Source organism: Salmo salar, chromosome ssa14 (genome assembly GCF_905237065.1).
Source record: "Salmo salar chromosome ssa14, Ssal_v3.1, whole genome shotgun sequence".
Taxonomy (NCBI): Eukaryota; Metazoa; Chordata; class Actinopteri; order Salmoniformes; family Salmonidae; genus Salmo; species Salmo salar.
In genome coordinates, this window is record NC_059455.1 from 88003945 (window position 1) to 88018944 (window position 15000).

General features: G+C 50.3%; 1 protein-coding gene across 2 annotated transcripts in view; it reads right to left on the reverse strand.

Moving 5' to 3' along the window:
• Positions 1-15000, reverse strand: part of LOC106592038 (adhesion G protein-coupled receptor B2) — a 430312-nt gene that overhangs the window by 202794 nt on the left and 212518 nt on the right. For both annotated transcript variants that reach the window (XM_045694923.1, XM_045694922.1), the window contains exons 3-4: positions 7001-7081; positions 4769-4954 (exon numbers count right to left, since the gene is read on the reverse strand). In XM_045694923.1, coding sequence (XP_045550879.1) covers positions 4769-4954; positions 7001-7081 — 267 coding nt within the window. The remainder of the gene's footprint in view (positions 1-4768; positions 4955-7000; positions 7082-15000) is intronic.

A 15000-nucleotide genomic window follows, 5' to 3' on the forward strand; every position in this document is an offset into this window, starting at 1 on the left:
AAGGCCAGGTTCCACAGTGAGGGGACTATAGAAGGCCAGGTTCCACAGTGAGGGGACTATAGAAGGCCAGGTTCCACAGTGAGAGGACTATAGAAGGCCAGGTTCCACAGTGAGGGGACTATAGAAGGCCAGGTTCCACAGTGGGGGGACTACAGAAGGCCAGGTTCCACAGTGAGGGGACTATAGATGGCCAGGTTCCACAATAAGAGGACTATAGAAGGCCAGGTTCCACAGTGAGGGGACTATAGAAGGCCAGGTTCCACAGTGGGGGGACTATAGAAAGCCAGGTTCCACAGTGGGGGGACTATAGAAGGCCAGGTTCCACAGTGGGGGGGACTATAGAAGGCCAGGTTCCACAGTGAGGGGACTATAGAAGGCCAGGTTCCACAGTGAGGGGACTATAGAAGGCCAGGTTCAACAGTGAGAGGACTATAGAAGGCCAGGTTCCACAGTGGTGGGACTATAGAAGGCCAGGATACACATTGAGGGGACTATAGAAGGCCAGGTTCCACAGTGGGGGGGACTATAGAAGGCCAGGTTCCACAGTGAGGGGACTATAGAAGGCCAGGTTCCACAGTGGGGGGACTTTAGAAGGCCAGGTTCCACAGTGGGGGGACTATAGAAGGCCAGGTTCCACAGTGAGGGGACTATAGAAGGCCAGGTTCCACAGTGAGGGGACTATAGAAGGCCAGGTTCCACAGTGAGAGGACTATAGAAGGCCAGGTTCCACAGTGAGGGGACTATAGAAGGCCAGGTTCCACAGTGGGGGGACTATAGAAGGCCAGGTTCCACAGTGAGGGGACTATAGAAGGCCAGGTTCCACAGTGGGGGGACTATAGAAGGCCAGGTTCCACAGTGAGGGGACTATAGAAGGCCAGGTTCCACAGTGGGGGGACTATAGAAGGCCAGGTTCCACAGTGAGGGGACTATAGAAGGCCAGGTTCCACAGTGAGGGGACTATAGAAGGTCAGGTTCCACAGTGAGGGGACTATAGAAGGCCAGGTTCCACAGTGAGAGGAGTATAGAAGGCCAGGTTCCACAGTGAGGGGACTATAGAAGGCCAGGTTCCACAGTGAGGGGACTATAGAAGGCCAGGTTCCACAGTGAGGGGACTATAGAAGGCCAGGTTCCACAGTGGGGGGACTATAGAAGGCCAGATTCCACAGTGAGGGGACTATAGAAGGCCAGGTTCCACAGTGAGGGGACTATAGAAGGCCAGGTTCCACAGTGAGGGGACTATAGAAGGCCAGGTTCCACAGTGGGGGGACTATAGAAGGCCAGGTTCCACAGTGGGGGGACTATAGAAGGACAGGTTACACAGTGAGGGGACTATAGAAGGCCAGGTTCCACAGTGAGGGGACTATAGAAGGCCAGGTTCCACAGTGAGGGGACTATAGAAGGCCAGGTTCCACAGTGGGGGGACTATAGAAGGCCAGGTTCCACAGTGGGGGGACTATAGAAGGCCAGGTTCCACAGTGGGGGGGACTATAGAAGGCCAGGTTCCACAGTGAGGGGACTATAGAAGGCCAGGTTCCACAGTGAGGGGACTATAGAAGGCCAGGTTCCACAGTGAGGGGACTATAGAAGGCCAGGTTTCACAGTGGGGGGGACTATAGAAGGCCAGGTTCCACAGTGAGGGGACTATAGAAGGCCAGGTTCCACAGTGAGGGGACTATCGAAGGCCAGGTTCCACAGTGAGGGGACTATAGAAGGCCAGGTTCCACAGTGGGGGGACTATAGAAGGCCAGGTTCCACAGTGGGGGGACTATAGAAGGCCAGGTTCCACAGTGAGGGGACTATAGAAGGCCAGGTTCCACAGTGGGGGGGACTATAGAAGGCCAGGTTCCACAGTGGGGGGACTATAGAAGGCCAGGTTCCACAGTGAGGGGACTATAGAAGGCCAGGTTCCACAGTGAGGGGACTATAGAAGGCCAGGTTCCACAGTGAGGGGACTATAGAAGGCCAGGTTCCACAGTGAGGGGACTATAGAAGGCCAGGTTCCACAGTGGGGGGACTATAGAAGGCCAGGTTCCACAGTGAGGGGACTATAGAAGGCCAGGTTCCACAGTGGGGGGACTATAGAAGGCCAGGTTCCACAGTGAGGGGACTATAGAAGGCCAGGTTCCACAGTGGGGGGACTATAGAAGGCCAGGTTCCACAGTGAGGGGACTATAGAAGGCCAGGTTCCACAGTGGGGGGACTATAGAAGGCCAGGTTCCACAGTGAGGGGACTATAGAAGGCCAGGTTCCACAGTGAGGGGACTATAGAAGGCCAGGTTCCACAGTGGGGGGACTATAGAAGGCCAGGTTCCACAGTGAGGGGACTATAGAAGGCCAGGTTCCACAGTGAGGGGACTATAGAAGGCCAGGTTCCACAGTGAGGGGACTATAGAAGGCCAGGTTCCACAGTGAGGGGACTATAGAAGGCCAGGTTCCACAGTGAGGGGACTATAGAAGGCCAGGTCCCACAGTGGGGGGACTATAGAAGGCCAGGTTCCACAGTGAGGGGACTATAGAAGGCCAGGTTCCACAGTGGGGGGACTATAGAAGGCCAGGTTCCACAGTGGGGGGACTATAGAAGGCCAGGTTCCACAGTGAGGGGACTATAGAAGGCCAGGTTCCACAGTGAGGGGACTATAGAAGGCCAGGTTCCACAGTGGGGGGACTATAGAAGGCCAGGTTCCACAGTGGGGGGACTATAGAAGGCCAGGTTCCACAGTGGGGGGACTATAGAAGGCCAGGTTCCACAGTGAGGGGACTATAGAAGGCCAGGTTCCACAGTGGGGGGACTATAGAAGGCCAGGTTCCACAGTGAGGGGACTATAGAAGGCCAGGTTTCACAGTGGGGGGACTATAGAAGGCCAGGTTCCACAGTGAGGGGACTATAGAAGGCCAGGTTCCACAGTGAGGGGACTATCGAAGGCCAGGTTCCACAGTGAGGGGACTATAGAAGGCCAGGTTCCACAGTGGGGGGACTATAGAAGGCCAGGTTCCACAGTGGGGGGACTATAGAAGGCCAGGTTCCACAGTGAGGGGACTATAGAAGGCCAGGTTCCACAGTGGGGGGGACTATAGAAGGCCAGGTTCCACAGTGAGGGGACTATAGAAGGCCAGGTTCCACAGTGGGGGGGACTATAGAAGGCCAGGTTCCACAGTGGGGGGACTATAGAAGGCCAGGTTCCACAGTGAGGGGACTATAGAAGGCCAGGTTCCACAGTGAGGGGACTATAGAAGGCCAGGTTCCACAGTGAGGGGACTATAGAAGGCCAGGTTCCACAGTGGGGGGACTATAGAAGGCCAGGTTCCACAGTGAGGGGACTATAGATGGCCAGGTTCCACAATGAGGGGACTATAGAAGGCCAGGTTCCACAGTGAGGGGACTATAGAAGGCCAGGTTCCACAGTGGGGGGACTATAGAAGGCCAGGTTCCACAGTGGGGGGACTATAGAAGGCCAGGTTCCACAGTGAGGGGACTATAGAAGGCCAGGTTCCACAGTGGGGGGACTATAGAAGGCCAGGTTCCACAGTGAGGGGACTATAGAAGGCCAGGTTCCACAGTGGGGGGACTATAGAAGGCCAGGTTCCACAGTGAGGGGACTATAGAAGGCCAGGTTCCACAGTGGGGGGACTATAGAAGGCCAGGTTCCACAGTGAGGGGACTATAGATGGCCAGGTTCCACAATGAGAGGACTATAGAAGGCCAGGTTCCACAGTGAGGGGACTATAGAAGGCCAGGTTCCACAGTGGGGGGACTATAGAAGGCCAGGTTCCACAGTGGGGGGACTATAGAAGGCCAGGTTCCACAGTGAGGGGACTATAGAAGGCCAGGTTCCACAGTGGGGGGACTATAGAAGGCCAGGTTCCACAGTGAGGGGACTATAGAAGGCCAGGTTCCACAGTGGGGGGACTATAGAAGGCCAGGTTCCACAGTGAGGGGACTATAGATGGCCAGGTTCCACAATGAGAGGACTATAGAAGGCCAGGTTCCACAGTGAGGGGACTATAGAAGGCCAGGTTCCACAGTGGGGGGACTATAGAAGGCCAGGTTCCACAGTGGGGGGACTATAGAAGGCCAGGTTCCACAGTGAGGGGACTATAGAAGGCCAGGTTCCACAGTGGGGGGACTATAGAAGGCCAGGTTCCACAGTGAGGGGACTATAGAAGGCCAGGTTCCACAGTGAGGGGACTATAGAAGGCCAGGTTCCACAGTGAGGGGACTATAGAAGGCCAGGTTCCACAGTGAGGGGACTATAGAAGGCCAGGTTCCACAGTGGGGGGACTATAGAAGGCCAGGTTCCACAGTGAGGGGACTATAGAAGGCCAGGTTCCACAGTGGTGGGACTATAGAAGGCCAGGTTTCACAGTGGGGGGGACTATAGAAGGCCAGGTTCCACAGTGGGGGGGACTATAGAAGGCCAGGTTCCACAGTGGGGGGACTATAGAAGGCCAGGTTCCACAGTGAGGGGACTATAGAAGGCCAGGTTCCACAGTGGTGGGACTATAGAAGGCCAGGTTTCACAGTGGGGGGGACTATAGAAGGCCAGGTTCCACAGTGGGGGGGACTATAGAAGGCCAGGTTCCACAGTGAGGGGACTATAGAAGGCCAGGTTCCACAGTGAGGGGACTATAGAAGGCCAGGTTCCACAGTGGGGGGACTATAGAAGGCCATACTCATGCAGTCTCACACAGTGGATAGGTACTGTACCAGGGGTTTTCACAGTGTGTGTGTCTGTCTGTGCACATAATGGGTGTACATTTTCATGCCTACCTGAGCTCAGTGCTGGGTCACCGGGACAGGTGTCTGTATTGTTACACATACGTGTCTCTCTCAGAGCGCCGCTACACAGGGTTCCGTAGGGAGAGGACACACACGAGCGCGTCCGCACCTGCCAACCCTGACCACACGTTAACGAGCACACACTCCACTGAGACCACTCCTCCGCCGCAGGGTCACCTGGGAGAGAGAGAGAGAGAGAGAGAGAGAGAGAGAGAGAGAGAGAGAGAGAGAGAGAGATTTATATTGTTAGTTGTTGTGGAGTTTCTTTACTTCTTTCGCATCTATAAATCTTACATTAATGATGTGACTTGAGAAGGGAGAGGTATAGAAATAAAGGTATGAATACAGAAGCAAAACGCTCTAAATGTATATTTGGTCTATCTGTTCCCTATTACTTCCCACAGTAAGATTCAGAAGCTTTATACGGCAGTGCATGTAAGCCTTGGGCCGCTATTCATTAGCCTTTAGGTAATATTCATGAGGATTTAGGTAATATTCATGAGCATAAACATGTGTGTGTTCCAAATTACACTCTATTCCCTATATAGTGCACTATTTTTGATACGCTTTGGGGCACATGCAGTGATATTCATGAGCAATGAAGGAATATTTCTGAGCATTAAGGTGATATGTGTTATCCGTAGGGTAGCAGACATCATCAGCCTTCAGGTAATGTGTATCACTATGCATACTGAGGTAATATTCATCTCTCACTGGCTGAATGTGCACCAAAGGGAAGGCATGATGAACACACAAGTAAACAAGCAGTGTTGTAGTGTTTAGATTTTCTGCCGTGTGTGTGTGTGTGTGTGTGTGTGTGTGTGTGTGTGTGTGTGTGTGTGTGTGTGTGTGTGTGTGTGTGTGTGTGTGTGTGTGTGTGTGTGTGTGTGTGTGTGTGTGTGTGTGTGGAAGGGGGGGGGGTTGAAAGGGATGCACGTCAAACATAAGAGGCTAAATGAAAGAGACAGCAGTGGAAATGGGTACAATCTTCGCTGACGAGTGACCTGGCTGGAGGGGAGGGGTGAGGCAAGAGAGCTGGCGAGAGGGGAGGGGTGAGAGTCTGAGGGGTGAGATGGAAAATATTTATGTATTCATGACCCTTGGCCCCTCTTTCTTCTCCTTCGTCTATCTTTTATAAGATCCTACACAAACACATTCTCCCTCATCCCTCTTTCACCCCAAACCTTTATCTCACTGTCGCTCTCCTCTCGCTCTCTCACTCCTATATCCCTCCCTCTATTCCTTTTCCCGAGGAAACCACCAGTAGGAAGGACATCAGTAGGAAGGACACCAGTAGGAAGGACACGAGTAGGAAGGACACCAGTAGGAAGGACACCAGTAGAAAGGACATAGGAAGGACACGAGTAGGAAGGACACCAGTAGGAAGGACACCAGTAGGAAGGACACCAGTAGGAAGGTCATCAGTAGGAAGGTCATCAGTAGGAAGGACACCAGTAGGAAGGACACCAGTAGGAAGGACACCAGTAGGAAGGACATCAGTAGGAAGGTCATCAGTAGGAAGGACACCAGTAGAAAGGTCATCAGTAGGAAGGACATCAGTAGGAAGGACATCAGTAGGAAGGACACCAGTAGGAAGGAATTCTACAAGGCCTCACCACAGGGGCAATTGTTCATGTTTTGACTTTTTATCCAACCTTTTTCTCTCTCTCTCTTTCTCTCTCTCTCTCTTGCTCTCTCTCTCTCTCTCTCTCTCTCTCTCTCTCTCTCTCTCTCTCCTACTCTCTCTCTCTCTCTGTCTCTCTGTCTCTCTCCTACTCTCTCTCTCATCCCCACCTCTCTTTCTCTCCTTTATTACGTTGTCTGTAAAAAGCGTGTCCTTGGATGGGGGTGTCATCAAACAGTGAACGGTTAAATCAAATGAATTGCATGTCCGTTAATCGCATTACATCGTCATTTACATGTGGTGAGTCAGGACTTAAGCTCATCCCAGAAGTCCTGGGGATGAGGGGGTGGTGAGGAGGATGAGAGGAGATGAGGCAGTGCCAAGGATTCCCCCCAGTCGGAATTCCCTATGACAGTGGTGGGGGCCTAGCGGGCTGTGTGAGGGCTATCAGGTCTTTTTTATGTATTCCTGTACCATCTTGTATATATATATATTCATATATTCCTTTCCTTTGCATAATTGTACTTTCATCCAGCGGTGTGTATAGACGTCCAGCCCCAATCTCACCCTAGCCATCTATCACACACAACACAACTCACCTGTCTGTGCCTGAAACACACCTGGCTGGTCTGCTGATCTGGGTCTCTGTGTCTTCACCTTCAGGTCATCATCATCTGGGTCTGGATAGAGAGAGAAAGAACAGGAGACATAATTAGAGGTCTGGATAGAGAGAGAGAACAGGAGGTGTAATTAGAGGTCTGGATAGAGAGAGAGAACAGGAGATATAATTAGAGGTCTGGATAGAGAGAGAGAACAGGATATAATTAGAGCTCTGGATAGAGAGAGAAAGAACAGGATATATAATTAGAGGTCTGGATAGAGAGAGAGAACAGGATATATAATTAGAGGTCTGGATAGAGAGAGAGAACAGGAGATATAATTAGAGGTCTGGATAGAGAGAGAGAACAGGATATATAATTAGAGGTCTGGATAGAGAGAGAGAGAACAGGAGATATAATTAGAGGTCTGGATAGAGAGAAAGAACAGGATACATAATTAGAGGTCTGGATAGAGAGAGAGAACAGGAGATATAATTAGAGGTCTGGATAGAGAGAGAGAACAGGAGATATAATTAGAGGTCTGGATAGAGAGAGAGAACAGGAGATATAATTAGAGGTCTGGATAGAGAGAGAACAGGAGATATAATTAGAGGTCTGGATAGAGAGACAACAGGAGATATAATTAGAGGTCTGGATAGAGAGGGAGAACAGGAGATATAATTAGAGGTCTGGAAAGAGAGAGAGAACAGGATACATAATTAGAGGTCTGGATAGGGGTCTGAGTAGGGGTCTGAGTAGGGGTCTGAGAGGGGTCTGAGTAGGGGTCTGAGAGGGGTCTGAGTAGGGGTCTGAGAGGGGTCTAAGAGGGGTCTGAGTAGGGGTCTGGGTAGGGGTCTAAGAGGGGTCTGAGTAGGGCTCTGAGTAGGGGTTTGGGTAGGGGTCTGAGAGAGGTCTGAGTAGGGGTCTGAGTAGGGGTCTGAGTAGGGGTCTGAGAGGGGTCTGAGTAGGGGTCTGGGTAGGGGTCTGAGTAGGGGTCTGAGTAGGTGTCTGAGTAGGCGTCTGGGTAGGAGTCTGAGTAGGGGTCTGAGTAGGGGTCTGGGTAGGGGTCTGAGTAGGCGTCTGGGTAGGAGTCTGAGTAGGGGTCTGAGTAGGGGTCTGAGAGGGGTCTGAGTAGGGGTCTGGGTAGGGGTCTGAGTAGGGGTCTGGGTAGGGGTCTGAGTATGGGTCTGAGTAGGGGTCTGAGAGGGGTCAGAGTAGGGGTCTGGGTAGGGGTCTGAGTAGGGGTCTGGGTAGGGGTCTAAGAGGGGTCTGAGTAGGGGTCTGAGTAGGCGTCTGAGTAGGCGTCTGGGTAGGGGTCTAAGAGGGGTCTGAGTAGGGGTCTGAGTAGGGGTCTGAGTAGGAGTCTGAGAGGGGTCTGGGAAGGGGTCTGGGTAGGGGTCTGAGTAGGGGTCTGAGTAGGGGTCTGGGTAGGGGTCTGAGAGGGGTCCGAGTAGGGGTCCGGGTAGGGGTCCGAGTAGGGGTCTGAGAGGGGTCTGGGTAGGGGTCTGGGTAGGGGTCTGAGTGGGGTCTGAGAGGGGTCTGGGTAGGGGTCTGAGTAGGGGTCTAAGAGGGGTCTGATTAGGGGTCTGAGTAGGGGACTGGGTAGGGGTCTGAGAGGGGTCTGAGTAGGGTCTGGGTAGGAGTCTGAGAGGGGTCCGAGTAGGGGTCCGAGTAGGGGTCCGGGTAGGGGTCTGAGAGGGGTCTGGGTAGGGGTCTGAGAGGGGTCTGGGTAGGGGTCTGGGTAGGGGTCTGGGTAGGGGTCTGGGTAGGGGTCTGAGTGGGGTCTGAGAGGGGTCTGGGTAGGGGTCTGAGTAGGGGTCTAAGAGGGGTCTGATTAGGGGTCTGAGTAGGGGACTGGGTAGGGGTCTGGGTAGGGGTCTAAGAGGGGTCTGAGTAGGGGTCTGAGTAGGGGTCTGAGTAGGGGTCTGAGAGGGGTCTGAGTAGGGGTCTGGGTAGGGGTCTGAGTAGGGGTCTGAGTAGGCGTCTGGGTAGGAGTCTGAGTAGGGGTCTGGGTAGGGGTCTGAGTAGGGGTCTGAGTAGGCGTCTGGGTAGGGGTCTGAGTAGGGGTCTGAGTAGGGGTCTGCGAGGGGTCTGAGTAGGGGTCTGGGTAGGGGTCTGGGTAGGGGTCTAAGAGGGGTCTGAGTAGGGGTCTGAGTAGGGGTCTGAGTAGGGGTCTGAGAGGGGTCTGAGTAGGGGTCTGGGTAGGGGTCTGAGTAGGGGTCTGAGTAGGCGTCTGGGTAGGAGTCTGAGTAGGGGTCTGGGTAGGGGTCTGAGTAGGGGTCTGAGTAGGCGTCTGGGTAGGGGTCTGAGTAGGGGTCTGAGTAGGGGCCTGGGTAGGGGTCTGAGTAGGGGTCTGGGTAGGGGTCTGGGTAGGGGTCTGAGTAGGCGTCTGGGTAGGGGTCTGAGTAGGGGTCTGAGTAGGGGTCTGAGAGGGGTCTGAGTAGGGGTCTGGGTAGGGGTCTGAGTAGGGGTCTGGGTAGGGGTCTGAGTAGGGGTCTGGGTAGGGGTCTAAGAGGGGTCTGAGTAGGGGTCTGAGTAGGCGTCTGAGTAGGCGTCTGGGTAGGGGTCTAAGAGGGGTCTGAGTAGGGGTCTGAGTAGGGGTCTGGGTAGGGGTCTGGGTAGGGGTCTGGGTAGGGGTCTGAGTAGGGGTCTGAGTAGGGGTCTGAGAGGCGTCTGGGTAGGGGTCTAAGAGGGGTCTGAGTAGGGGTCTGAGTAGGGGTCTGAGTAGGGGTCTGGGTAGGGGTCTAAGAGGGGTCTGAGTAGCGGTCTGAGTAGGGGTCTGGGTAGGGGTCTGAGAGGGGTCTGGGTAGGGGTCTAAGAGGGGTCTGAGTAGGGGTCTGAGTAGGGGTCTGGGTAGGGGTCTAAGAGGGGTCTGAGTAGGGGTCTGAGTAGGTGTCTGGGTAGGGGTCTGAGTAGGGGTCTGAGAGGGGTCTGAGTAGGTGTCTGGGTAGGGGTCTGAGAGGGGTCTGAGTAGGGGTCTGGGTAGGGGTCTGAGTAGGGGTCTGGGTAGGGGTCTGAGTAGGGGTCTGAGTTGGGGTCTGAGTAGGGGTCTGGGTAGGGGTCTGAGTAGGGGTCTGAGAGGGGTCTGGGTAGGGGTCTGAGTAGGGTCTGAGAGGGGTCTGAGTTGGGGTCTGGGTAGGGGTCTGAGTAGGGGTCTGAGAGGGGTCTGAGTTGGGGTCTGAGTAGGGGTCTGAGTAGGGGTCTGAGTAAGGGTCTGGGTAGGGGTCTGAGTAAGGGTCTGGGTAGGGGTCTGAGTAGGGGTCTGAGAGGGGTCTGAGTAGCGGTCTGAGTAGGGGTCTGGTTAGGGGTCTGAGAGGGGTCTGAGTAGGGGTCTGGGTAGGGGTCTGGATAAACAAATGGAGAACAGAAGATATAAGTAACTGTGGTATGGAATAGTGTAAAGTCATACCATATTATAGTGATGGACAGTTTAACTAATGCTGTTGCTATTCTGCTTTTCTTCCTGTGATCTGCTGTGTGGAGTTGTGTGCACCATGTTTCATTCAAATGTCCTGAGATAAACAAAGTTAGGAATAAAGAACCCAGATGTGAACAAAGGGTTATTTTCCTGTAAGTCGGCTAAACCAGACACATATGACAATAAAACACTGAGTCTCGCTCTGAATTGCCACACACATGCATGGACGCACGCACACTCACACGCACACGCACACGCACACGCACACACAGTATATCCTCAGTAAGCAGACACTTTACAATAACCAGCGATAGTAAAAACATCCCCAAAAGGAGGAAAACAATATTTTATTGAACATCAGTTCTGTATTTCTATTTCAGTTCAGTTCTCCAAGCTTCCATGGCTTATTAAGGTGGTCTGACAGCACATATCCAGGAAGAGGCACACACAGTGGAATGACCAAGGTCAAACCTGAGACTAGGCGAGTTCATGAGATTTTACATTTTAGCAGGAGTATCCATATGACAGTAAGTGGTAGCAAAACTATCATCAATCAGGAATACATTGTTTAGTGACATTAACATAAATGAACAGAAGCATTTAAAAATATGAATGCATAAGTGTGATGATGTGTCTGTGAGCTGTATTTCCTTACATTTCTCCTCACAAACTTAACAGCTCTAATTATTTGCCACAAACATTTCTTGCTAAGCTATTCCGTTGCTAGTCCCATCAAACACTGTAATTTTATAACATGTAAAGGAACAAACTCCACAGTCTGATAATCATATTATTATTTAAGAAACAATTAATTGTTGTATTTGTTTTGTTTGGAATCGCCAACCCGTCTAGGTCTATTATCGCTGAGGTGAGCTTGCTCTTATTGTTCATGGCTTTAGATCACATGAATATGAAAAAAGTGCCAGCACTTGACTATGATTTGCAATAATTGAGGCTCTGTTTTAAATGTTGTTCATAGCAACATGTCTTTACAGACCACAACATTGGCATACGTTTCCGCTAAAATCGAATGAGTGCTGGCCCTTTTCTATTACATTACATGACACGGATAATATTGTAGGTTTCCTGTTCTCACTTACACAACCCTGTCAAAATAGTAGAGACAATAGCCCTGTCAAAATAGTAGAGACAATAGCCCTGTCAAAATAGTAGAGACACAACCCTGTCAAAATAGTAGAGACAATAGCCCTGTCAAAATAGTAGAGACAATAGCCCTGTCAAAATAGTAGAGACAATAGCCCTGTCAAAATAGTAGAGACACAACCCTGTCAAAATAGTAGAGACAATAGCCCTGTCAAAATAGTAGAGACAATATCCCTGTCAAAATAGTAGAGACAATAGCCCTGTCAAAATAGTAGAGACAATAGCCCTGTCAAAATAGTAGAGACAATAGCCCTGTCAAAATAGTAGAGACAATAGCCCTGTCAAAATAGTAGAGACAATAGCCCTGTCAAAATAGTAGAGACAATAGCCCTGTCAAAATAGTAGAGACAATAGCCCTGTCAAAATAGTAGAGACAATAGCCCTGTCAAAATAGTAGAGACACAACCCTGTCAAAATAGTAGAGACAATAGCCCTGTCAAAATAGTAGAGACAATATCCCTGTCAAAATAGTAGAGACAATAGCCCTGTCAAAATAGTAGAGACAATAGCCCTGTCAAAATAGTAGAGACAATAGCCCTGTCAAAATAGTAGACATTCATTGCAATGGTAAAGAGAACAGTGCGTTGACATGTTGTTAACGATTGGCACTTGGTAGTGACCGGATTGACTCCAGAAATTCTCTGGGATACTTTTCAAATCAATGACCAGCTTAGAACTGAGCCCCTGTTGCTATTTAGTTCACAACCAGTCCTACTAAACTCATGTTATTCATTAGTTCACAACCAGTCCTACTGAACTGCTGTTGTTCTTTAGTTCACAACCAGTCCTACTGAACTGCTGTTGTTCTTTAGTTCACAACCAGTCCTACTGAACTCCTGTTGTTCTTTAGTTCACAACCAGTCCTACTGAACTGCTGTTGTTCTTTAGTTCACAACCAGTCCTACTGAACTGCTGTTATTCATTAGTTCACAGACAGTCCTACTAAACTGCTGTTGTTCATTAGTTCACAACCAGTCCCACACGCCCGCGCATGTGTGTGTGCTCCAACATCGAAGCAGGGAAGAGGGATGAGCTCTAGGGAACTCCCCATGTTTGGCTCTGTCAAACACATGTGATTAGAGAGGATTCACCCCTGGGCTTTCGCTAACACACACACACATACTGTACACACACCCACACACACATACTGTACACACACCCACACACACATTTTATACACACACACACATACACACACACACACACACACACACACACACACACACACACACACACACACACACACACACACACACACACACACATATTGTACACACACAAACACACAAACACATATTGTACACACACACACACACACACACATATTGTACACACACACACCCACACATATTGTAGACACACACACACACACACACACCCACACATTTTGTACACACCCACACACACACACACACACACACACACACACACACACACACACACACACACACACACACACACACACACACACACACACACACACACACACACACACACACACAGATATATTGTACACACACACACACACACACACACACACACACACACACACACACACACACACACACACACACACACACACACACACACCCCTCTGGGGACTGTGCTAATATGGTTACGATAGCTCAAATGCCTGTCGCCACAATTTCAGGTTGTCATAAACAATACAATAACAGTTTGAAGAAAACCAACATTCTTTCTTCTTTCTGTCCCTCGCTATTTGCTCCTCTCGTTCTCAACAGGGACCAAGTCAAAAACATGTGTTATCGCCTGGGTTACCGTACTCAGTGCAGATTTTTTCTCAATAAATAAATCAGTCAATCAATGCTCCTCTTACACTGGTGCATGACTCTCACATCGTCCTGTTAGTGAGTGCTTCTGAGTTGAGTGATATGCTGGTCTGGTAGTGATGCAGTGTGTGTCCTGAGTGATATGTTGATCTGGTAGTGATGCAGTGTGTGTGTGTCCTGAGTGATATGTAGATCTGGTAGTGATGCAGTGTGTGTGTGTCCTGAGTGATATGTAGATCTGGTAGTGATGCAGTGTGTGTGTATCCTGAGTGATATGCAGGTCTGGTAGTGATGCAGTGTGTGTGTATCCTGAGTGATATGTAGATCTGGTAGTGATGCAGTGTGTGTATCCTGAGTGATATGTAGATCTGGTAGTGATGCAGTGTGTATCCTGAGTGATATGTATATCTGGTAGTGATGCAGTGTGTGTGTATCCTGAGTGATATGTAGATCTGGTAGTGATGCAGTGTGTGTGTATCCTGAGTGGTATGCAGATCTGGTAGTGATGCAGTGTGTGTGTATCCTGAGTAATATGCAGATCTGGTAGTGATGCAGTGTGTGTGTATCCTGAGTGATATGCAGATCTGGTAGTGATGCAGTGTGTGTGTATCCTGAGTGATATGTAGATCTGGTAGTGATGCAGTGTGTGTGTATCCTGAGTGATATGTAGATCTGGTAGTGATGCAGTGTGTGTATCCTGAGTGATATGGTGATCTGGTAGTGATGCAGTGTGTGTGTATCCTGAGTGATATGTAAATCTGGTAGTGATGCAGTGTGTGTGTATCCTGAGTGATATGTTGATCTGGTAGTGATGCAGTGTGTGTGTATCCTGAGTGATATGTATATCTGGTAGTGATGCAGTGTGTGTGTATCCTGAGTGATATGTAGATCTGGTAGTGATGCAGTGTGTGTGTATCCTGAGTGATATGCAGATCTGGTAGTGATGCAGTGTGTGTGTATCCTGAGTAATATGCAGATCTGGTAGTGATGCAGTGTGTGTGTATCCTGAGTGATATGCAGATCTGGTAGTGATGCAGTGTGTGTGTATCCTGAGTGATATGTAGATCTGGTAGTGATGCAGTGTGTGTGTATCCTGAGTGATATGTAGATCTGGTAGTGATGCAGTGTGTGTATCCTGAGTGATATGGTGATCTGGTAGTGATGCAGTGTGTGTGTATCCTGAGTGATATGTTGATCTGGTAGTGATGCAGTGTGTGTGTATCCTGAGTGATATGTAGATCTGGTAGTGATGCAGTGTGTGTGTATCCTGAGTGATATGTATATCTGGTAGTGATGCAGTGTGTGTGTATCCTGAGTGATATGTAGATCTGGTAGTGATGCAGTGTGTGTGTCCTCCTCTTTCATCTTCCTTTCAGAGGGTCATTGGAGCAGGACAGAGGGGGACTCTACCTTTCTCTTCCATTCAACTGTCTATTTCCCTCCCTCCCTCTCTAGCTGTCTAGCCCTTCATCCCTCTATCTCTCTCTCTGTTTATTTCTCCCTGTCTTTCACTCACTCAATCACTCACTCACTCACTCACTCACTCACTCACTCACTCACTCACTCACTCACTCACTCACTCACTCACTCACTCACTCACTCACTCACTCACTCACTCACTCACTCAC